The sequence below is a fragment of the Miscanthus floridulus genome, chromosome 14, assembly GCF_019320115.1.
Source record: "Miscanthus floridulus cultivar M001 chromosome 14, ASM1932011v1, whole genome shotgun sequence".
NCBI classification, from domain to species: domain Eukaryota; kingdom Viridiplantae; phylum Streptophyta; class Magnoliopsida; order Poales; family Poaceae; genus Miscanthus; species Miscanthus floridulus.
The window spans coordinates 1,856,383-1,881,448 of NC_089593.1; the positions used below are offsets into that span (position 1 = coordinate 1,856,383).

At 47.9% G+C, this 25,066-nt stretch overlaps 1 protein-coding gene across 3 annotated transcripts; it reads left to right on the top strand.

The window, feature by feature from the left end:
• The first annotated feature begins 10,502 nt into the window (after positions 1 to 10,502).
• Positions 10,503 to 13,940, top strand: LOC136506179 (uncharacterized). 3 transcript variants are annotated; one of them, XR_010771419.1, is made up of 7 exons: positions 10,503 to 10,775; positions 11,002 to 11,129; positions 11,238 to 11,354; positions 11,463 to 11,561; positions 11,832 to 11,912; positions 12,022 to 12,057; positions 13,536 to 13,940. XR_010771419.1 is itself a non-coding variant. In XM_066501301.1 (7 exons), exons 3-7 carry the CDS (start codon positions 11,297 to 11,299, stop codon positions 13,547 to 13,549), a joined length of 312 nt encoding a protein of 103 aa, XP_066357398.1. In that variant the 5' UTR covers positions 10,503 to 10,775; positions 11,002 to 11,129; positions 11,238 to 11,296; the 3' UTR covers positions 13,550 to 13,940. The 3 variants fall into 3 exon arrangements, 2 of the variants coding, with proteins under 2 accessions (XP_066357398.1, XP_066357396.1); XM_066501301.1 differs by having other exon boundaries at positions 11,238 to 11,378; XM_066501299.1 differs by lacking the exon at positions 13,536 to 13,940 and adding an exon at positions 12,336 to 13,096 and having other exon boundaries at positions 11,238 to 11,378.
• The last annotated feature ends 11,126 nt before the right edge of the window (positions 13,941 to 25,066 follow it).

A 25,066-nucleotide genomic window follows, 5' to 3' on the forward strand; every position in this document is an offset into this window, starting at 1 on the left:
GCACAAACCCTGATGAGGCGGATACCACAGCGCCACGGGAGCTGGATCTAGCCGAGGAGCAGCAGCCAGAAGTTGCCCAGAACAAGGGTTGCCGACGCGACGGCTCGTGGGAAAGCCCTGGTGGGTCGTGGAGTCTGCAAACTCCGGACCACCGCCGCCTCCCGAACTGGAGGCTGAAGAGGATGAAGTGGAAGAAGTCCTGGGCCGTCCCCAAGATAGACGACAACATGTATATGTGTCGCGCTATCGGAACGACGAATGGGTCATGCACGAGGAGATCCCAGAGGCCGAGGAGACCTTAAGAGTTGAACGAGCGGCCAAACGCCTGGTGACTGAAGTCCAGGTATATTTGGCTTTAGTCCTTAAACCTGTTGTGTAGTCGAACTGTCTGACGCAGCTTGTCTGTATGCAGGACGTGATGAAAACTGCAAGGTACCGAAAAAGGTGCTTTCGACCAGATAGAAGTAGTCATGAATACCAATAAGGAGCTGACGGCTGAAGTGGAACGCCTACGGCGCCAACTTGAAGCCACCGACCAGGAGAGGACAAACCAAGAAGCACAGAACCAAAAACCTGGTCGGCCAGCTCAAAAAACAAAGAGCAGGAGAAAGCAGGTAAGTGTTCACCGTATCATAGCAAGTGCTGGACTTGTGTTTTTTGTTCTTGACAGCAATAGCTGTAATGCAGGTTTAGAAGCTGAAGTGACCCGCCTCCAGGGGGAGAGAACAGCCGCACGCTTGCAGAATGTGGTCGCCTGAAGGAGGACAACGAGAAACTGGCACGCCGCCAGTTGGAACTCCAAGACCACACTAACAAAATGAAGGACGACCTGAAAAGTAAGCACTCCAGACCACCTTTCTCGTTCAATTGCCCACATTGCCTTGTCGTGTCATCACATTTGATGTCTTGTACTGTTTTCAGTTTTGAAAGTCAATGCCAAGAGGCACCTTGAGGCCGTGGATCAAGGAGCGTGACGACTGGAAAGCACAATGCCTTAAGGCCGCCGAGGAGCGGGACACGTGGAGCAAGCGGTGCCAAGAAATGGCAACTGGCATTGTGCCCCGTCCTCGACCTTATCGACCCGGCGCTCACAGAGGAAGAGCTAAGGACCCCTCAGCTCGGACTGGTCGAGAGATGCAAGCAAGCATGGGGATGGTTCCAAGACTTCGTGAAGGAGGCGGGTGAGTACACGGGTGCCCATGTGCTAAGCATGGTTCGTGCTCACTACCCCCTGATCGATCTCAAACGCTTGGAGGCTGGGGTACCCGAAGGAGATAGACCCAGACCAGGCCGAAGAGCTTCGGACGGCCCAGCTGGACTTGTCGTCAAAGATAATTGGCGATATTAACCTGTGCGGAGGTGGGACAGCACCTTTGCAGGGTATGCCATCGACAAGCCAGCTAGAAATGCCGTCAGCTACAAGCCAACCAATGGAGCCTGCGGTCTCGACCAGCCAGGCACCGGTGGGGCCATCCCCTTCAGCTTGACTAGCTCCAGAGTCCCCGAGACTCGAGTAGGGTGTCAGAGGCGGCGAGCAGTAAATGCCGTGCGCCCCGACCAGCCAATGTAATAGGCTTAGAGCTGTAGAAGGAGGACATAGTTGTGTTATTGTAAACTTGAGCCTTTTCAGGCAAGCTTGTAATAACGTAACTGTATATCGTTATAAGCTTGTTTGTTTTATACAAAACGTACTTTAAGCTTGAAATTTTGTGTTGGTGTAACTAAGTGGGAACGTGTTAACGTTCTGTTTAGTTGTACCGTTTTGCTCGACACGTCATCCTGAAAAGTTTGTGCGGCCCTAGTCTGGCATGTGGTCGGAGTATGAGGTACTATGACCTGTGCACACGTGAACGCAGACAAGCCAAACCAGGGGGGACCTGCCGATCACCCGCAACGTAGAGAGCGGATCCCATGCACGTGTTGGGAGGGACCGGAGACAGGACCTGCTCCGAAAACCGTAGAAGGAGTGGTGGTCGGCTTGTACTGGTTTAATTTAGAATAACCATAAAATTTGGAGTGACACATTAGAGTGGTCGGAGAAATCATAATTGCTTTAGTAAAGTAAATCGAAAATACAAGTAGAGTACATATCTTAGTAGTTAAGCATAGAAGCGTCTAAGCTTGTCGATGTGCCATGAGTTCGGTACGTCCGTGCCGTCTAGATGAGCTAACCGGTAAGACGTTGGACGTGTGACTTCCTTGATCATGAAGGGTCCCTCCCATGGGGTTGCGAGTTTGTGGACACCAGCCTGGTTCGTCTTCCACTTCAAGACTAAGTCCCCGACCACGAAGAAAACGCTCTTTAACGTTCTTGTTGTAGTACCTGCGCAAACAGCAAGGTACTTGGCCGTGCGTACGCAAGAATCAAGCCTTTTCTCTTCTGCGCTGTTGACTTCTAGCTCCCGTACTTCGTCGACCTTGCCTTCGTCGAAGTTCTCTACCCGTGCTGATCGGAAAGCTATATCTGGTGGGAGGACTGCTTCAGCGCCGTAAACCATAAAGTATGGTGAGACGCCAGTGTTACGACTGGGCTGAGTTCGGAGGCCCCAGACAACGGCTGGTAACTCCTTGAGCCATCTTCCAGGAGCTTTATCGTTTTCTCTGTACATCCTCTTTTTCAATGCGTCCAAGATCATGCCATTTGCCCGCTCGACTTGTCCATTAGCTCTAGGATGCGCCACCGAGACGTATTTTACAACTATGCTCCTTTCATCGCAGAAGTCCCAAAAAGCGTTCCCGGTGAACTGAGTACCCAGATCAGTAATGATGCTGTTGGGCACGCCGAAACGGTGGATGACCTGGTCGAGGAATGTGACGGCTTTTTCTGAGGATGCCTGTACCAGAGGCATGTATTCTATCCACTTGGAAAACTTATCAATTAGCACGAAAACGCATGTGAATTTCCTAGGAGCCGGTTTGAAAGGCCCGATCATGTCCAGTCCCCAGCATGCGAAGGGCCAAGAGGCTGGAATCGTCTGGATCTCATGTGCCGGTACATGGATTCTCTTGGAGAAGAACTGACAACCTTCACAGCGGCGGACTAGCTTCTCTGCGTCGGCCACTGCTGACGGCCAATAGAACCCTGCTCGGAAAGCCTTACCGACCAGTGTTCTTGAGGCCGCGTGGTTGCCGCAGGAGCCAGAGTGAATTTGGTCTAGGAGATGCTTGCCTTCCTCCTGGGTTATACACTTCATCAAGATTTCCTCCTTAGCGTTTTTGCGCCATAACTTGCCATCGACGAGCAGATACTGCTTACTACGACGCATCAGGCGTTCATTTTCTGTTCGATCGATATAACCGCTACCGTCTGTTAAGTACTTGATGAAAGGTGTTCTCCAGTCTTGCTCATGAGTGGTCGGAAGCGGCTCGGTTGTGCTCGGCGCTGGAACCGTAGCCACTAATTGCTGGTCTGAGACTTTGTCGGTCGTTGAATCTTCGTCTTCAATGGAGGGCGTGAGCAGGTCTTGGACGAATACGCCATGTGGGATTTTGGCTCGGGATGATCCTAACTTTGACAACGCATCTGCTGCCTGGTTCTTGTCCCGGACCACGTGTATGTACTCGATGCCATAGAACCTGCCTTCCAGCTTTCTTATCAATTTGCAATATGCGTCCATCTTTTCACTGGTCGTGTCCCAGTCCTTGTTGAGTTGGTTGATGACCAGAGCCGAATCTCCGTAGACATAGAGACGTTTAACTCCAAGCTCAACCGCAATGCGTAGACCATGCAAGCATGCTTCATACTCGGCGGCATTATTAGATGCTGGGAAATAAATCCTAAGAATGTACCGGAGCTTTTCCTTGGATGGTGATACGAAAAGAACTCCTGCTCCCGCACCGTCAATGTTGAGAGAACCGTCGAAGTACATCGTCCAACATTCGTCGGATCCCTGAGAGGCGGGAGTGCTTAAGTCTGTCCACTCGACGATGAAATCGACGAGTGCCTGAGACTTGATTGTAGTACGGCTTGCAAATTCCAAGGAAAGGGGGCATAGCTCCATTGCCCATTTGACGATGCGCCCGTTCGCGTCCTTATTGCGAATGATGTCCCCCAAAGGATACTCGGTCATGACCACCACACGATATCCGTCGAAGTAATGTCTCAACTTTCGGGATGTTATCAGTATGGCGTAGAGCAGTTTCTGAATCTGTGGGTACCTGGTCTTGGATTCGTTGAGTACCTCACTAATGAAATAAATTGGCCGCTGTACCTTGTAGGCGTGGCCCGGCTCGTCACGCTCGACCACCAGTGTAGTGGAAACCACCCGATCGGTTGCCGCAATGTAAAGTAGGAGAGTTTCGTCTTCTCTGGGAGCAGTAAGTACCGGAGGTGACGTGAGGTATTGTTTCAGCTGCATGAAGGCAGCGTCTGCTTCCTCCGACCACTCGAACTTCTCGGACGCTTTGAGCAGTTTGAAGAACGGTAGTCCTTTTTCTCCTAATCTTGATATGAAACGGCTTAGAGCAGCCATGCAGCCGGTGAGCTTCTGGACATCCTTCACCTTTTTTGGGGGCTTCATGTCTAAGACAGCTTTGACTTTCTCCGGGTTAGGGCGTATGCCGTCGTAACTGACGACGTTGCCGAGCAATATGCCAGAAGGGACACCAAAGATGCACTTCTTTGGGTTTAATTTCCATTGGAACGTATTAAGGGCTGCGAAGGCGCGTTCCAGATTGTCAACAAGGGTATGTGCTTCCTTGGTTTTGACAACTACATCGTCGACGTAAGCCTCGACGAGGCCGTCTTTTATCTCGTCGTTGAGGCAGGCCTGTATAGCGCGTTGGTAGGTAGCACCGGCGTTTTTGAGCCCGAACGACATGGTCGTGTAGCAGTAGGCGCCGAAAGGCGTGATGAAAGATGTCTTGATCTGGTCGTCCTTTTTGAGAGCGATCTGGTGATAACCAGAGTAGCAATCGAGAAAGGAAAGTAGCTCGCAACCGGCGGTTGAATCTACGACCTCGTCTATGCGAGGTAAGCCAAAGGGGTCCTTAGGGCAGTGTTTGTTGAGATCAGTGTAATCAACGCACATTCTCCATTCATTATTCTTTTTGCGTACAAGAACCGGGTTGGCTAACCATTCCGGATGATACACTTCTTTGATAAATCCGGCTGCCAAAAGCCGTGTAACTTCTACCCTAATCGCCTCCTTTTTGTCGCGAGCGAACCGTCGTAGCTTCTGCTTGATTGGTTTGGCTTTGCTGTTGACATTCAAGGAGTGCTCAATCAAGTCCCGAGGTACACCGGGCATGTCAGAAGGTTTCCATGCAAACACATCCACGTTGCCCCTCAAGAACCTGACGAGCGCGTCTTCCTATTTGGGATCCAGGTCGGCCCCGATGAGGGCCGTTTTGCTGGGATCACCCTCGACCAGCTGGATCGTCTTGTGCTCCTTGCACCTGATGTTCTTGCGCGGAGCCTCGAGCTCTGGGATCTCCAAGTGGTCGGCCGTGGTCTTCTTAGCGTCGAGAATGGTCTCGGCCATGCGAATAGAGAGGTCGTGGGCCTCTGCTATTTTGAAGCTGTCGTCCTCGCAGGTGTAAGCTGCGTATACGTTGCCCCTGAGGGTTAAAACTCCTTTCTCAGTAGGCATCTTGAGCACCAGATACCTGTAATGAGGTATGGCCATGAATTTGGTGAGCGATGGTCGACCAAGAATAGCATGGTAGGTGCCGTCGAAATCTGCGACCACGAAATTGACGTAGTCGGTGCGGAAGTGGTCCGGAGTCCCAAACTGCACCGGTAGCGTGATCTGCCCGAGAGGTGTGGAGCTCTGTCCGGGGAGAACGCCCCAGAACTGTGCCTCGTACGGCTTCAGGTCCGCCTGGGCTATTTTCAGAGCAGGCAGGCTGTTCTTGAACAGTATATCAATGGAGCTGCCGCCGTCGATCAGTACTCTGTCGAATTGAACCTTGTTGATGCAAGGATCGAGGACCAGGGGAAAACGCCCTGGCTCGGGTATGGCGGCCCATTGGTCCTTCCTGCTGAAGTAGATTTCACGGTGAGACCACGGAGGAAGCCGTGGATCGGTAAGAAGGTTGTCGTTCTTTGCCACGTTCAAGCAGGCGCGGGCGAGCAGCTTGCGTTCTCGTTTGGTCTCAATGGACACCTTGCCGCCGATGATGGTGTGCACGCGATCCGTCGGCTTGACGTATTTATGACGAGGGTCTGCATCGTCGTCGTCATTGTCCTCGTTGCGCTGTTCCCTCACGTCAGTAGGCTTGTCGGACGTATCCGGAGCCTGTTGGCGCGTGTAGATAGTCTTGAGGACGCGACAATTCTCCATGGTATGGTTCGACTTGGGATGGAGCTGGCAGGGGCCCTTCAATGCCTTGGCGTAATCGTCCTCGTAGTTACGACGTCCTCCGCCCTTTTTCACAGTATTGACCTCGCCATCATCTTCCCGAGCACGCTTGCTTCTGTAATCGTCACGGCGGTTGCGCCGCTGATTACGTTGATCACGGTGGTCACGGGAGTCGTTGCGCTGGTTGCGGCGATCAAAATTGTCGTTCCGACCACGGTTGCCGCGGTAATCAGCGCGGTGTGGGGGGTGGTCGGAGCGTGGGACCCTTGCTTCTTCTTCAACGATTATCTTTTTAGCGTCGTCAGCGTCCGCGTATTTCTTAGCGGTGGCCAAAGCGCTGTGACTGACTCAGGTCTTTTCCGGAGGAGCTTGTCTCTCAGGGCGTCGTGGAAGCGGAGGCCGGTGACGAAAGCCTCGATTGCTTCATTGTCGGATATTGATGGGACCTTGATACGCATCTCCGAGAAACGCCGAACGTACTCGCGTAGTTGGTTCGTCTTTCCGATCTCGGATCCGTTGCAGATCGTACTTATTGCCGGGTTGTTCACAAGTAGCGATGAAATTGTCGATGAAGGCCTGCTTGAGTTCCTGCCAAGAGTCAAAAGAGTTTGCCGGCAAGCTAACTAGCCATTGGTGACCTGCATGACCAACGGCGACTGGGAAGTAGTTAGACATAACGTGCTCGTCAGCCATGGCTGACCGGCACGCGGTTTCATAGAGCATAACCCATAATTCGGGGTTTTCTTTGCCGTCGTACTTCTGAAGCTTTTTGAGCTTGAAATTCTTGGGCCATATGACTTGGCGCAGGTGTGGAGTGAACTGCTTCAGACCCGGCGGACCGTGGACGGTGTCGTACTCCATACGGCGATAGCTTTCATGGGATGCACGATCGTCGGCTCTCTGGTTGATGCGAGCACGCAAATCACGTCCACCGAGGTAATGGCGGAGATCGTTATTGCCATCGCGGCGATCTCGATTGCCACCTGGATTAGCGCTGCGACCGTGGTTATCACGGCGATTGTCGCGGTTATCTCGGCGGTTGTCGCCTCGAACGTCGTGGCGGTTATCCTCCCGGCGGCGGTTGTCGTCCCGACCACCATCACGACCACCGTTCCCGCCTTGACGGTTGTCCGATGGGTCGTTATTGCGCGAGCCACGTAGGTTGAGTGGCTGTGAGCGACTTGAGTATTGGCGGCTGTGGCTTGATTCGACAGAAACGGATGGAGCCCGGGCTTGGTTCATCTCTGCGGTCTGAGCCATAGCAGCCGTCAAATAAGCTTGTATGTCATCACGGATTACTTGAGTCTCGGGAGTGTTGGGCAGCCGCTGCATCGTCGCCATGGCAACGGCTACGTTGGCGCTTGGGGTCTTGAAGACTTGTTTATCCCCCACCCTGTCGAAAGCGTTGTTGAGGTCGCGCGGTTGGACCCTTATGCGTCGTGCCTCCTGGTCTGCTTCAGCTTCGATTTGCCGGCGATTAAACCGGTCAATATTGCGTGCTTCGCGTGCAGTCTTTTCTTGTTCTGTTTCGCCAACTGCTGGCGGCTCGTCGTTGCTAACAACATGGATCAAATCCCCTCGTCTTGGCGGGAAAGACGGAAATTGGGGGAAACCCGGGGCGTGGTCTGGTAGATCCAGATCGTATTGGGCGCCTTCATCTTCGTGACGCTGAAGCTCGGTGTGGACAGATGCGTTGGACGCGATGCCGGATGAGGAGCTGGAGTCACCTTCTCGGACTGTGTGGACGGATCCTTCCCGATAATCTTCGATCCGGACCATGTTGACGATGTTGCATGGCTTCGGCCGAGATCGGTGTACAGGACACAGATCCGAGCGGTGTCGCAGGTTGTACGCGTAGCTGGAGGCAGCGTTTTGCAGGCCGTAGGGCTGGACCTGGTGGTTCTCCGTCGGGGCTTCGTACTCGCAGAGTCGGAGACCCGTCGCAAAGGCTGGCTGGCGACGAGCAGAGCGCCCCTCAGGAGTAGATACGACCACAAGATCTGTTCCGAGTCGTGCAGGACGACTGGTCCGAGCTGGTCGGATAGATCTGCTGTGGGGAGATGTTACCTGCTCATTAGGTTGGCTTTGAATCGTACTTACCAGAGCTAGGGTTTCAGCGAGTTTGATGCCGACCCGATCGATGGAGTCGAGCAAGTCGGTGTCGTCGATCTGTTTTCCTCTGTAGCGGGGAAGCAGACGACGGGTTGTCGGCGTGGCTGTAAGCGTGGTCGGAGCCAGATGTACCGTGGTCGGAGCCAGATCCATCGTGGTCGGAGCCACGTTCGTCGTGGTCGGAGCCGTGTTCACCGTGGTCGGAATCGTGTTCACCGTGGTCGGAGCCGTGGCCGGTGCAGGTGAAGTAGTCGTCGGCGCGGGTTGAATCCACGCCTCCTCCGCGGTCATGGTGGTGGAGACGTCGGGGCCGGTGGTCCAGGTGATCTGGCCGACGGTGAACGTGAGGCCGTTGGGTGTAGCCATGGAGCCGGAGACGATGACCATCTTGTTTGCTTGATGAGCGGTACGCACACCCCCTACCTGGCGCGCCACTGTCGACGAAATATGGTCGGCAGTCTACCTAGGGGTATGCCCAAGGTAGTAGATTATCGGCAGACAGATGCGCAAGCCCCAAACAAGACGGTGACGCAAGACAGACACGAGGTTTTATCCAGGTTCGGCCGCCAAGAAGGCGTAATACCTACGTCCTGCGTCTGGTTTGTATTGCTGTATGTCAATGAGAGATATTTTTTAGAGGGGTCCCCTGCCCGCCTTATATAGTCCGGGGGGCAGGGTTACAGATCTGGAAACTAATCCTAGTCAGTTACAATTGCCATATCTGGCCGGATAAGGATTCCTATTCTAACCAACCAGGATCCTGCTTGGTCGCCAAATCCGTCTTGATTCCTTGTGCGGGACTCCGATCAGGTTAACTGGGCCGCACGTCATCTTTCGGGTGGACTGAACCCATCGATCCGGGCCAGCCCAAGCTTAGCCGTAAGGGTATAGGGGTTAATACCCCCACAGCCCGTCCTCCACCAAGCTACAGCGGCGTGGCGTCGATCCGGCCACCGGTGGCTCCACGACGTGAATCCACATCTGGCGCCCCTCTCCCGGCGGCTGGTGGGCCTGTCGACGGCGGATCCGGCGAGGCAGAGCTCAAGGCGAGCTCGCATCGGATCCCGGCGGCGCTAGGGTTTCGGTAGGGTTTCAGACTATTGGGTTGGAAACGAGCTCGCCGGTGGGCTCGAGAACGGGCTCGCCGGCGGGCTCCTAGTTTTTTTTTGTTTTTTTTAAATGATTAACCGCAGCGGGCATCCTAACGTGCCCGCCGTGGTAAAAGTATATTTACCGCGGCGAGTACGTTACATCGCCCGCCGCGGTAAATCGGTTAACCGCGGCGGGCAAGGCCGCCCGCCGTGGTTAAGCCACGATTTACCGTGGCCTCTAGGCCACGGCGGACGGCTTTGCCCGCCGCGGAAAACCGAAAACGCCCGCCTCCAGTAAAGTTTGTGTAGTAGTGCAACACCCAATGATTAGAGCGAGTTACCCCAGCAACGGGTTTCCAACGTCCGATCGTCCTCGTCACCTCTAACCGTCTACCGGTCTATGTTCGCATGTCCACGCCGAGGTAGAAATGGTTTTATCAAACTGCATAAGAAAATTGTTATACGATGGTATACTTTATGATAAAATCCTAGGTCCACCACTGGACAAATGCGGTGTAAATGATAGATGAGGGATTGAGTTTAGCTCGTTTAGTTGAGTGTGCCTGTGCGGATGCACATCTAGACCACCTAAGTTCGTGCTTGATTGGGACGAATTTGGATGTCCATTTCTTCTTAATAATATAAGAAATATACCAACTTTCTTCCAATTTGGTCAAGTTTGAATTTGGGCTAATACTGACATGTTGAACATGCACGGTTGCACGCTCTGCACCTGCACCTGAGTCTCGAGTGTAATTCTAAAAAAAAAGTATCTAATGAGGACTTCCTTCACTGAACTATTTCATTTATTTTATTTATTTATTAGCTGTCATGGTTTTTATTAGCACTTTAGATTAATAAGCAATAGAAGGGGAAAAAAAGAGAGTGACCGGTGCTGCTTCCTCATTCAGCCACGTCGACAACTTCTTCTATCCGCACGATCTGGCCTTCCTCACATCTGACGGCTCCAGTCTTCCACCACGTCGTCCTCCTGACTGTCGCCGCCACGGACACCCGCGGACGCCGCTGCTGCCTGCCGCCCGCCTCGCACCGCACCTCCACGCCTGCCGCCGCGTCTCGCTCCGCCTCCGACATCGCGCGAAGCCAGGTCACGGACACAGCCGGGCGGATGTAGCCCTTTGCCGGAAGACTCAGACGGCGGGGTTCCACCGCCGCCGCCGCCGTCATCATTCGGCTCCACGCCAGCTGGGGCTCGAAGCCCGTGGCAGCCGGATCAGCAGCCCTTGTGCCACCTCCACCTCTGTGCACGGTAAGCCCTTCGATCTCTGTTCCATTTGGCCTTGCTGCCTTCTGCCTTGAAGCCGCTCGATGGAATGCCACACCAAAAACAACTACCTGCTGGCTGCTGCCTATGCAGCCGTTCCAATTTTTGCGCCAGCTGTTGCCACAGCGCTAAAACAACCTCTTCGTTATTTGTACCTACGGACTGATACACGAAATAAGTTCATGCTTTCTCCTTTGATTTACTGATTCAGGCACTCCACCAGATTGCTTATTGTATTGTTTGTCGCCCTCATACTGCCGCTGCCTACGGAGTAGTTCGTTCAGTTATGGATACAGGCCGCAAAAGGAAAGCCTTCTCATGTAGATGAACCACAATTAGGTAATGTTGTTCTTGCCGGCGCTGGTGATTCCATTTAGTTTGCTGATTCAGTGCTTGCCTTCGATATGCACATACATAACCATTCGTTCATTTCCCTTTCTCACGTAGCTGCCCGTACCAGCGGAGTACATGATGAGCCTTCATCTACGTCACCTTCAGCTTCAGGAATGGCGGACTCGCAACCCCGGCTGGTCCGGCAACGGCTAGGTGATGAACCACATTTACGTAATGTTGTTGTTCCCAACGCTGGTGATTCCATTTACTTTGCTGATTCAGTGCTTGCCTTCGATATGCACATACATAACCATTCGTTGATTTCCCTTTGTCACCTAGGTGCCCGTACCAGCGGAGCACATGGTGAAGGTTCATCTACGTCACCTTCAGCTTTAGGAATGGCGGTCTCGCAACCCCGGCTGGTCCGGCGACGGCTAGGTGATCCCACATTCAAATATTTAGTCCGTGTTTTTGCCTACTGCTATGTATATTATGTCTGATGCTTTCCTGTCTCTGATGTCAAATTTCAAATTTTCGCAAACCATTCCCAAACTATTGTAGGCTTGCTTTTTCTATGACCTGCCAGATATTCTTTCCATAATCAGTGTGATGCTTTTTTTCCTAATATCAGAAAAATCCATCCATCTATGCCTGCCCAAACTACCTATGCCATCGTACTCAACAATCTCCGTTCTGTGTCTGCAACAGATATGCCACGCCCAGGGTCATTCATTGCCACCGAAAGTCGCAGAAGGCGTGTGTCCGTTACAGCTTCCGGAGCAGAAAAGGGTACGTGCCCATATTTGACCAGCCAAATAAGCAGCAGGGGGCATCCATAATACGTCCTCAATAGTTCCTCTTTTGTTGCTATTTCTTCACACATATCTATTACGTGCAGAGAATTCAGCACCTTTGCTGTGTAATGGACACCGTCGTAAGTTCTGAACTTGCTCCTGTTACTCCTGTCTTTCCATTGTTTATTTGCTTTTGTTACACGCCATGTACACATATATACATGAGGCCTGTACAGGCACTTCTCATAAACCATGTCCATAGAACACACCATTATTGCTCCATTCTCAGATGTGCACTTTGCTGCCGTCACCCTACGAAGACCCTTTTATCTCCATGTAGTTGCATTTCTGTAAATGAACTGCATAGCCACATCGTTTTCTCATTATGTTCCTCTATTCTTGATGCCCCGACCTGTAGGCACCAATTTTTGGTCCCCTCTATTTGGGAGGACCAAATTGCACCTGCCCCCACTGTGGTGCTCGCTTTTGGCTAGAGGAGCGGGTGCGTGGTCGAAGCCGCACGGCAAATCCTGCGTACAACAGGTGCTGCAGAGCAGGAAGCATTATTCTGCCTTTATATAGGCCCCCACCACAGCCCTTGCTTCGTCTCTTAGCAAGAGAAGATCCTTCACTATCAAGGCACTTCTTTGACAACATAAGACGGTACAAATCTATGTTTGCCACCGAATAGGATCACTAATACCTGCCCGTGCTAGAAGACCAGAATACTGCCAGCTATATATCTTTGACACTGCTAATGAAATCAGGAATCGAATGACGGTTGTAGAAGCCCAAGAAAAAAAACTTTGTGCCAAATGAATCATTGGTGGCCGCCTTCATAGCCATGTTCGATGCCCACAATCCCATTGTGCAAATATTTAGAACTGCCCGTGATAGTCTGGCTACAACCAGCCTGTCTGACCACCTTGATGACCACTATGCTGTTAGGCTGTTCTCAGCTCCAAGACAGCATGGCAATATCTATAGTGACCCAGTTGCAGCCGACGTGGTTGGCCCAGTTACAATATGCTGATGATACAATCTTGTTTATGAAACATGATATTTAGCAAGCAAAAAATATGAAAATTCTTTTATGTGCTTTTGAACAGTTATATATCAAGCTTGAAAATTAACTTTCATAAAGTGAGCTTTCCTATTATGGGGATGCTAAGAAATATGAGGACCAATATTCACAGATCTTTGGTTTTGGTATGAAAAAAATCCATTTAGATACCTAGGTATCCCTATGAATCACAGAAGACTCACAAATAAAGATTGAAAAGTCTTTGTGGGTAGATTTGAAAAAGAAAACTAAGCAACTGGAAAGGAAAACCACTATATAAATAACAGCTTTGTGCATACAAATAAACATATGTGGAAGTTAAAATTGCCTCTTAAGATTAAGATCTTTCTTTGGTTCTTAATCAAGGGTGTAATTTCCAAAGATAATTTAGTAAAACAAAATTGGAATGGGAGTCGGCGTTGTTGTTTTTTTTAACATGGAAACTATCAGCACTTGTTTTTCAATTGTCATGTTTCATATTTTATTTGGAGAACTATTCAAGTTGCTTTTTGGTTTAAGACCACCACATAATGTAGCTCATTTATTTGGGAACAGGTTGCAAGGGATAGACAGAAAGGGACACGCTAGCTTCCAAGTTTGGGTGGGAGCGAGTGTTGTATGCTGGTCAATCTGACTAAGTAGAAACGATATTGTTTTTAATAAGAAAAAAAATGCAGGTTATTTTCAGAGCTACATATAGACTCGATTTTGGTCATAACTACAAAAGGAAAGTGTTCGGGCGATAATGAAGTGGGCTTGTCATTTTATTTTGGAAACAACTGTATTGGAGATCTTTGCCATGGGTGGATGTCTTCTACTAGGCTTGAGGCTTAGTTGGCCTTTTGAGTTGTCTCTTTTATTTCCAAAGTTTTTTTTGGCTTTTTTCTAGTTTTGTTTTTTCTGTTTAAAGGCTAAAACGTTGTAATAATGGATGGTTGTATGCAAAACTCTTGCAGAGGCCGGAATATAACTTATTCATTTTTATGAAAAAAATATAATATGTAGTATGTATGTGCTTACAGTGGCATAGATGTACAGCCTAGGATTGTCATCGCCCAAAACTGAAGGATAAACCTGAAACATATCAACATTATTAGTATCTAAACGGAATATCTATCTGTCTAAATTCAAGAATATCTTGGATGACTATATAAGTGCACTTACGGCCAATCCAACAGCTATGTGATTCTTGATGTCAGGTGGATTCTTGCCTTTGATGGGTATAAAATCCCTCTTATGAGGACCGGCAATGAGGAGGTAACTCTTTGAGAACTCATTGGGTTCCACTTTCACTTTCCAGATGGGAATGTAAGCGTTGACTCCATGATATGGTCCGTCAACACCATATGCAGCGGCTATCTGCAACAAATAAACCATCATCAACATCCTTCTGTATGATCTAAGGAGGATGCAGCTTAATATCGCAATGTATATCTCAAAACACGTAGAAAAACAGTTCTATGTCGTTGTTGTTGTTGTTACAACAACAACAAAAGGGTACCACAGAAGCTAAAAGGCAAGTTTTATATGACAGCGATTAGACCTGTTATGTTATATGGTGCAGAATGTTGGTCTACGAAAAGACGACATGTTCAACAGATAAGTGTCGCGGAAATACGTATGTTGCGTTAGATTTGTAGTCATACAAGAAGGGATCGAGTTTGGAACGATGATATACGTGATAGATTAGGGGTAGCACCAATTGAAGAAAAGCTTGTCCAACACCGGTTGAGATGGTTTGGACATGTCCAACTAAGACCTCCAGAGGCACCGGTACGTAGTAGAATCCTAAGCTAGGATAGTAACGTGAAGAGAGGCAGATGAAGACCGAAGTTGACTTGTGTAGAGGCAATAAAAGGAGACTTGAAAGGATAGAATATACCCAAAGACTTAGCCTTAGATAGGAGTGCTTGGAAAACAGCTATTCACGTGCCTGAACTTTGATAGCTTCTGCTGGGTTTCAACTCTAATCTACCCCAATTTATTTAGGATTTAAAGGCTTTGTTGTCGTTGCAGAGATCTTACTTCAAGTTTGCCTTTCCCTTCATCTTGAATGGTCTCGTCTGTAGGACGAGCATATGAGAAAAAAGGGAGGCTATGCTTCGCAGCCTCGTCATCAGCAGTGATAGGCTTTCTTCGAATCGGGATGGTTCCTTCCGGGCAGCTACCACTTCTCCACCATGTTTGCTCGGGAAACTGTAGTTTCTTCCTTTAAGCTTATCAAGTACTTTAGGAGGTTCCTTGGTTGGCCTAAGCTGAGGATCCAGTGTATAAAGAGAAAATCTTAAGAACAATGTGCATATGTTTAGTCATAATTGAACACAATGGTTTATATACTCTTTCTTCATCCTAGCCTTATGAATAGAAGTTAAGACACGATAAACAAACCACATAACCTACGAATGTGTTGTGCATGAGGATCTTTGTTACATGATGGGTGCATAGTGTTCTTGAAAAAGATATCTTACATATAAAACATAAGACATACCTGGACTTTATGATCTCGAAGCAATGCATTCTTGAGGCTTGGTTGCTTGTAAATGTCAACACGATCAATGATATCGCCACATTCACTCTTTTTACAACAAAAAGAAAAGTGATATTTAGAATATAAACAAGATTAATTCAGAATTAAAGAACATCTCAAATGTTAAATTTGAAAGATGAGAAGAAAATCAGGGAAATTGAAAATTCATCAATTAACAGAACAATGTCTAAATTAAATGAATTATATAAAATAAGGGTGCACATCCACGAAAGTCACCTAAGCCAAGAAACAAACAATTAGTATAAGAAATGAAATTACCTCTATGGTCTTAATAATGTCATTAGGTTCAACATGTACCCCATGGAACACATGCTGCCAGCACCGTAGTCACTGCAAAAGGTGTAGAAAACAAAGCTAAAATGCCCATTCTTTTGGCAAACCAAATACAAAAGAACCATGCATATATGATATATCGGTTGGTGAAGAAGAGAGCAGTATATATAATGTCCCAAATCCTTGGAGTACTCAAGAGCATCTTGTCATTTACCTTCAACCATTAATTCATTCCTCAAGATTTTGTCAGCAATATCTTTACAGATATCAAATAAATTATGCATATTTATCGCAGAATCAGGTTGGATATCAAAGGGTGAATCAAAGCTCATAGTATACATCAATGGAGCATGTGGAGCAAGAAGATGTTTACTAGTAGATTTTCGTTATTAATGTAATGATAGGGAGAAGAATCAAGCAATATACTCCCAGATTTTTGTTATTAATGTAACAATAGGTAGAAGAATCAAGCAATATACTCCTAGATTTTTGTTATTAATGTAACGATAGGGAGAAGAATCAAGCAATATACTCCCAGATTTATGTTATTAATGTAAAATAGGGAGAAGAATCAAGCAATATTCTCCCAGATTCTTGTTATTAATGTAATGATAGGGAGAAGAATCAAACAATATACTCCCAGATTTTCGTTATTAATGTAACGATAGGGAGAAGCAATATACTCCAAGATATGGAAATCTTGAACCATATTACTCCCTTCATCCCAAATTATAACTCACTTTAACTTTTTTAGTACATCCATTTTGCTATGTATCTAGATATAATAATATGTCTAGATACATAGAAAATTTTATGTATAAAAAAAGTCAAAGCGACTTATAATTTGGAACGGAGGGAGTAAAATCTTTGATGAAATCATAACAAATCTGCACTCATATATCACATGCTAAAACTAACACACATGCACCTTCTTGGAAGGTTGGCGTCCATATATCTTAATCTTCTCCATAGTTCATAGATTTAGAGTAAGCTGGCAACTTTTTTTTATCAGAGAATAAGCTGATAACTTCCCTAAAAGGAGTTGTCTTATCTGTCACTTTAAAGACCCATCAATGAATGCCATATATGCAGTGGCGAAACCAGGGGGCAGCACGCCCCCCCCCCCCCCCAAAGCATAGTGGATTTTGTTTAATAATATATAAATATTTAAATTTACAGCACAAAAAATATCAATTTTTACTCATTTTTATTAGAATATTATGATTTTAGTTATAAATAGTTTAAAAATATTTAAAAAGTTGTTGAAACATATAATTATGTATATTTTATCACAAAAATTCAATCATATTTGTCCGGACCCTCTTAATCAAAATCGCTGGTTCCGCCACTGCATATATGATTTTTTGATACATGTGATAAAAGAAAACATAGAAAAATAAGCGATATTCTCAACTCTGGCTCCCCAAGATTTACATATTATTGGTCACATGTACCGGGAATGAACTCCAAAATCACTTAAAATTTTTATTGATGTGCAAATCCCACGCGCGCTCAAGCATGTTAGCGCATGCAACAGGTATAGGTGTGCCCTAGTTGGCCTCACCACTCTAGAATGTAGCAATTCAATGTGAAGACGAAGAACAAACAAAAGTTAGGGTTTAGAAAAATAAGGTAAGAAAACACGTATTAGTAGACTGGCTTTGATGCTAGTGTATTGTTCAATCAACCTTCACCCGCCCCCCCCCCCCCCCCCCCCCCCCCCCCCCCCCCCACCACCACCACACACACACACACACACCACCACCACCACCACTAGCCAATACTTATCAGGAATGGCACAAACTTCTCCTTGCTAGATTATGGACTCTATGGAATCCTTAAACTGAACCCCGCTAAGCTTTTGTAGCTAGGATCACTCGGTCAAAACTCTCAAATACATAGTGTTGGTCTAATCCATCAAGTCTCCCACGCAGAGGATACACAAATGTGCCTCAAACAAGTCAAATTAGGTCAAAATTAACATGAAAAGACTAAATAGAAAAAGAATTATAAACGAAATACAAAAAGAACAAATCACTAGATGATCCTGTGATCGACAATCAAGCACCAAATAATCATCTGGTCTCTGCAATGAGTGAAACACTAAATTTCATCTTAAACTCATCGGATGATCCAATCTAATCACTAGAGCATGCACCAAACCTATTTTCTAGGGAGGATATTTTGTGATCCTTGGTCTTTTCCTTAGACCGGATGATCCAGTTGCCATACAACCCAGCTGGACTTGTCTAATTAAGTTGCTTTGGACAAGCTTACAGAGTTTGAGACTTCTATTGAGACTATGTTTGCAACATCCCCTCTGTCTCAGCATAGGTTTCATATTTAGACTCTGCATGTAACTAAGTTCTAACTTTACTAATAAATTAAATTAAATTAAAACGTAGGTGCAAAGTAGGTGCGAACATGGTCAAGGACACTAACCTTTGAACTAGATTTGGTCAGAGATTCAAACTCCTAAATTCCTGATCTTTAAGGTTCATGAACTCAACACTTTGTATAGACAAACAATAAACATGGCCAACAAAATATAAAAAAACAATACATCAAACTTTAGAAAAAACAAGCTATACTAGTTCTTTTACAAAAAAAAGCTATACTAGCTACTTATGCGTGTTACACATTTCTACAACCTCATTACCATAAGAACCACTTAAAACTGATCTAACTTTCAAAAGTTATGAGCTTTTGAAGTTCAAGAGTATGCTTGTAAATTAAAGGGACTTCTTAGGATATTTTTCTACAAAATTTCCATTGTTGTATGAATTACTTTACTAGAAATAATAATTATGACATCATAATCTATGATTATGACCTCAACAGAATGGACCAGCGCGGTTGTGACTCCGATCTGTGGCCATCGCTAGAGGGAGCGCTGATGTCGATGTGAATTTTTTTTTTTTTTTTTTAAAACGATGTCTATGTGATTCGGCGAGAGAACGAGGAGGTTCATCGGGTACCCCCAATAGCCTTCCGCCCGCTGGCTTGCCTCTCTTGCCGACGGGCCGACGGCCCAGGTTAGAGGGAGGTGGCGCGTGCATGGGAACGGGCCGCCAAAATGGTCCGGGAGGGAAGAACTGCGGGCTGCCAAAAAAAAAAGAAGAAGGAAAGTTCACCTCACATATAAAATGTAGAAATTAGACAGACCCTAAAAGGTAAGGTAGACTTTTGAACAGTTCTAAAGCAATTTTAGCTGACATAGTGCGATATCAACCGTCGTCTTACATGGCACCACGTTAGCCACTGGGAAGATATAAATCGCACTTAGAGACAGCATGACTCAGGGTGCAGGAAGGACGAGCGCTGCACGGGAATCACGCGGGGAGGCAGCGGATGGCAAACCGAGGAGGCTCGCTTTCTTTAGCCACCGAGAAGAACGGAATGGCTAGTTAGCTAATTTAGAATCATGGATAGAACAACTGTTGGAGGCTAATTTCTTTAGCAGAAACTCTAAATTAGCCTTTAAAGTAGAAATAGCAACTCTCTTGGGGTTGCTCTTACGCGGTAGTTCAGGCAAGCTAATTAGACCTTTTATAGATTTTTTTCCAAAAAGATATCTAAATGAATATGTATTTAAAATCCTAAAATCTAATATAACAAAAAAATTGTTTTAACTCATAAAAATATGAAACTACTTTCGTAATTTCTCTAAAATTATGCTCTACTTTTTTTTAATTTAGGCACGATAATATAGAGCATGATTCCAAATGAGGACAATGAATGAGCAAGTAGTCGCGTCCACTCGAATGTTGCTGGCCAAGTCGTAGACGTTAGTTCAGGAGCTTGTGAAGTCGCATGTCAGATGCCACTGAATCATTGATGGTCCAGTGAGTCTACACACATGAACAAGACAACACTACTTTAATGTTAAACCACATGATACATGCTATCAACGTGCAAACAGAACTTGAATTATATTTTTTATTTGGAATTTCGTGGGCACATCCCGATGGTGAAGCAAGACATTGTGTTGAGAAAACGCTTTTTGTAGTTTGCACGGCGGGTTGCGTGCTGATCCGTGTTGCGGTATGCAAGGATTTGTCTTGGTCTCCATTCAATCCTCCATTTCATATTTGAGTTAAAAACAAGTTTTCTATAAATTATTATATAATATCATATCAGATTGCAGTATATCATATGACCAGAAATACTATGGTATTATTACATATCTGTGGTTCTACATTATGATCGGACAGTTCTGCAGTTGGCATGAGTGCAGAAACCCATGACTTCGCCACTCATCTACCTCTTCCGGGCCAGCGACGGATCCAGCGGTGGGATGGGCGGGCCCTGACAGTTTTGCAGTTGGCATGAGTGCAGAAACCCATGACTTTGCCACTCATCAACCTCTTCCGAGTCAGGGATAGATCTAGCGGTGGGACAGGCGGAGCCCTAGCCAACCCCCCCTCCTAGCCCAACCTAGTTTTTTTTTGCCATGGATGCACCTTGAGGAGAGACTGAAGCTGCCTGGAGGTTGAAGAAGCCCTCCTAGACATTTATCCTCGATCTGTCCCTCCTAGACATTTAACCGCTACCATCTGTCAGGTACTTGATGAAAGGTACTCTCCAGTCAGGCTCCTTAGTGGTCGGAGGTGGTTCGGTGATGTTTGACGCCGGAACCGTAGCCACCAATAGCTAGTCTGGAGGCTTGTCGACCGCGGGATCTTCTTCTTTGATGGAAGGCGTGAGCAGGTCTTGAACAAATACGCCATGTGGGACTTTGGCTCGGGATGATCCTAACTTTGACAGTGCATCTGCTGCTTGGTTTTTGTCCCGGACCACATGTGTGTACTCGATGCCATAGAACTTGCCTTCCAGCTTTCTGATCGATTTGCAGTACGCGTCCATCTTTTCGCTGGTCGTGTCCCAGTCCTTGTTGAGTTGGTTAATGACCAGCGCCGAGTCTCCGTAGACATAGAGACGTTTGACATCGAGCTCGACCGCAATGCGCAGACCATGTAGGCATGCTTCGTACTCGGCGGCGTTATTAGACGCCGGGAAATAAATCCTGATGACATATCGGAGCTGCTCCTTGGATGATGATACGAAAAGGACTCCTGCTCCTGCGCCGTCGATGTTGAGAGAGCCATCGAAGTACATCTTCCAATACTCGGCGGGCCCCTGAGAGGCAGGTGTGCTTAAGTCTGTCCACTCGACGATGAAATCGACAAGTGCCTGAGACTTGATTGTAGTACGGCTTGCAAATTCCAAGGAGAAAGGGCATAGCTCCATTGCCCATTTGACGATGCGCCCGTTTGCATCCTTGTTGCGAATGATGTCTCCCAGAGGGTACTCAGTCATGACCACCACGCGATATTCGTCGAAGTAGTGTTTCAACTTTCGGGATGTGATTAGTATGGCGTAGATCAGTTTTTGAATCTGTGGGTACCTGGTCTTGGATTCATTGAGCACCTCACTGACGAAATAAATTGGTCACTGTACCTTATAGACGTGGTCGGGCTCGTCGTGCTCGACCACCATGGCAGTGGAGACCACTCGATTAGTTGCCGCAATGTAAAGCAGGAGGGTTTCGTCTTCTCTGGGAGCAGTGAGGACCGGAGGTGATGTAAGGAATTGTTTCAGCTGTGTAAAGGCAGTGTCTGCTTCCTCCGACCACTCAAACTTCTCGGATGCCTTGAGCAGCTTGAAAAATGGTAGTCCTTTTTCGCCTAATCTTGATATGAAACGACTGAGTGCAGCCATGCATCCGGTAAGCTTCTGAACATCCTTCACCTTTTTGGGCGGCTTCATGTCCAAGACAGCTTTTACCTTCTCTGGGTTAGGGCATATGCCGTCGTGACTGACGACGTTGCCGAGCAATATACCAGATGGAACACCAAAGATACACTTCTTTGGGTTTAATTTCCATTAGAATGTGTTAAGAGTTGCAAAGGTACACTTGAGGTTGTCAACAAGGGTGTATGCTTCCTTGGTTTTAACAACTACATCGTCAACATAAGCCTCGACGAGGTCGCCTTTTATCTTGTCTTTGAGGCAGGCCTGTATGGCGCGTTGGTAGGTTGCCCCGGCGTTCTTGAGCCCGAACGACATGGTCGTGTAGCAGTAGGCGCCAAAGGGCGTGATGAAGGATGTCTTGATCTGGTCGTCCTTTTTGAGAGCGATCTGGTGATAACCAGAGTAGCAATCGAGAAAGGAAAGTAACTCGCAACCGGCAATTGAATCTACGACCTCGTCTATGCGAGGTAAGCCGAAAGGGTCTTTAGGGCAGTGTTTGTTGAGATCAGTGTAATCAACGCACATTCTTCATTCATTATTCTTTTTGCGTACAAGAACCGGGTTGGCTAACCACTCTGGATGATACACTTCTTTGATAAATCCGGCTGCCAAAAGCCGTGTAACTTCTACCCTAATAGCCTCCTTTTTGTCGTGAGTGAAACGTCGTAGCTTCTGCTTGATAGGTTTGGCCTTGCCATCGACATTTAAGGAGTGCTCGATCAAGTTCCGAGGTACACCGGGCATGTCAGCGGGTTTCCATACGAACACACTCGCATTGCTCCTCAAGAACCTGACGAGCGCGTCTTCCTATTTAGGATCCAGGTTGGCCCTGATAAGGGCCGTTTTGCTGGGATCACCGTCGACCAGCTGGATCGCTTTGTGCTCTTTGGACTTGATGTTCTTGCGTGGGGCCTCGAGCTCTAGGATCTCCAGGTGGTCGGCTGGGGTCTTCTTGGCGTCGAGCGTGGTCTCGGCCATGCGAATAGAGAGGTCATGAGCCTCTGCTATTTTGAAGCTATCATCCTCGCAGGTATAAGCTGCGTATACGTTGCCCCTGAGAATTAGAACCCCTTTCTCAGTAGGCATCTTGAGCACTAAATACCTGTAGTGAGGTATGGCCATGAACTTGGTGAGCGCTGGTCGACCAAGGATAGCATGGTAGGTGCCTTCGAAGTCAGCGACGACGAAGTTGACGTAGTCGGTGCGGAAGTGGTCCGGGATACCAAATTGCACAGGTAGCGTGATATGCCTGAGAGGTGTGGAGCTCTGTCCGGGGAGAACACCCCAGAACTGTGCCTCGTATGGCTTGAGATCAGCCTGGGTTATCTTCAGGGATAGCAAACTGTTCTTGAACAGTATATCGATGGAATTGCCGCCGTCAATCAGCACTCTGTCGAACTGGACCTTGTTGATACAGGGATCGAGAACCAGAGGAAAACGTCCTGGCTCAGGTATTGCAGCCCATTGGTCTTTTATGCTGAAGGAGATCTCACGGTGAGACCAAGGAGGGAGCCACGGATCGACGATGAGGTTGTCGGCGTTGGCAACGTTCAAGCAAGCACGAGCGAGCAGCTTGCGTTCTCGTTTGGTCCCGATGGACACTTTGCCCCCAATGATGGTGTGGACGCGATCGGTTGGCTTAACGTACTTGTGATAGGGATCTGCGTCTTCATCATCGTTATCCTTGTTACGCTGCTCCCCTGCGTCGTTAGGCTTGTCGGATGTATCCGGAGCCTGTTGGCGTGTGTAGACAGATTTGAGAACATGGCAATTCTCCATGGTATGGTTTGACTTGGGATGGAGCTAGCAGGGTCCTTTCAATGCTTTGGCGTAGTCTTCTTCGTAGTTGCGACGTCCGCCACCTTTTTTAACGGCGTTGACCTCGCCGTCGTCTTCCCGAGCACGCTTGCCCCTGTAATCGTCACGACGATTACGTCGCTGATTACGCTGGTCGCGGGAATCATTGCGCTGGTTGCGGCGATCAAAATTATCGTTTCGACCACGGTTGCCGCGGTAGTCGTCGCGGTGTGGGGGGTGGTCGGAGCGCGGAACTCTTGCTGCTTCTTCGATGATTATCTTTTTAGCATCATCGGCATCCGCATATTTTTTAGCGGTGGCTAGGAGCGCTGTGACTGATTCAGGTCTCTTGCGGAGGAGCTTGTCCCTTAGGGCATCGTGGAAGCGGAGACTAGTGATGAAAGCCTCGATTGCCTCGTTGTCAAAGATTGACGGGACCTTGATGCGCATCTCCGAGAAGCGTCGGACGTACTCACGCAGTGGCTCATCTTTATGATCTCGAATCCGTTGCAGATCATATTTGTTGCCGGGTTGCTCGCAAGTAGCAATGAAGTTGTCGATGAATGCTTGCTTAAGCTCTTGCCAAGAATCAAAATAGTTCGCCGGCAAGCTGACCAACCATTGGTGGCCTGCGTGGCCAACGACGACTAGGAAGTAATTAGACATGACATGCTCGTCAGCCATCCCTGATCTGCACGCGGTTTCGTAGAGCATGACCCATAATTCGGGGTTCTCCTTGCCGTCGTACTTCTGAAGTTTTTTGAGCTTGAAGTTCTTGGGCCATATGACTTGGCGAAGGTGTGGAGTAAACTGCTTCAAACCTGAAGGGCCGTGGGTAGTATCATATTCCATACGGCAATAGCTTTCGTGGGATGCATGATCATTGGCTCTTTGGTTAATGCGATCGCGCAGATCACGTTCTCCGAGGGAATGGCGGAGATCGTTATTGCCATCATGGCGATCCCGATTGCCACCCTGGTTAACCCTACGACCGCGGTTATCACGGCGATTGTCGTGGTTGTCTCAGCGGTTGTCGTTCTAGTAGTCGCGGCAGTTGTCGTCCCGACCACCATCATGACCACCGTTTCCGCCTTGACGGTTGTCTGATGGGTCGCTGTTGCGCGAGCCACGTTGGTTGGGTGGCTGTGAGCGACTTGAGTACTGGCGGCTGTGGCTTGATTCGACTGAGACGGATGGAGCCCGGGCTTGATTTACAATCTCTACGGTCTGGGCCATAGCAGCCGTCAGGTAAGCTTGTATATCATCATGAACTGCCTGGATTTCTGGGGTATTGGGTAGTCGTTGCATTGTCGCCATAGCAACAGCTACGTTGGCGCTTGGAGTCCTGAAGACCTGCTTGTCCCCCACCCTGTCAAAGGCATTGTTAAGGCCATGTGGCTGGACCCTTATGCGTCGTGCCTCCTCTTCTGCCTCGGCTTCGACTTGTCGGCGATTAAACCGGTCAATATTGCGTGCTTCGCGTACTAGCCTTTCTTGTTCTGTTTCGCCAACTGCCGGTGGTTCGTCATTACTAACAACATTGATCAAGTCTCCTCGCCTTGGTGGGAAGGATGGGAATCGTGGGAACCCTGGGGCGTGGTCTGGGATATCTAGATCGTATTCAACGCCTTCATTGTCATGATGCTGGAGCTCGGTGTGGACGGAGCCATTAGATGCGATGCCGGACGGGGAGCTTGAGCCACCCTCTTGAAGT

What these genes read in the sequence shown, in the direction of transcription:
- LOC136506179 (XM_066501299.1), top strand. Translation starts at nt 11,297, where the DNA reads ATGGCGGACTCGCAACCCCGGCTGGTCCGGCAACGGCTAGGTGATGAA. An exon ending in TGTTGTTGTTCCCAACGCTG is followed by an intron (nt 11,379 to 11,462) that starts GTGATTCCATTT and finishes TTTGTCACCTAG; the next exon opens with GTGCCCGTACCAGCGGAGCA. An exon ending in AGCTTCCGGAGCAGAAAAGG is followed by an intron (nt 11,913 to 12,021) that starts GTACGTGCCCAT and finishes TATTACGTGCAG; the next exon opens with AGAATTCAGCACCTTTGCTG.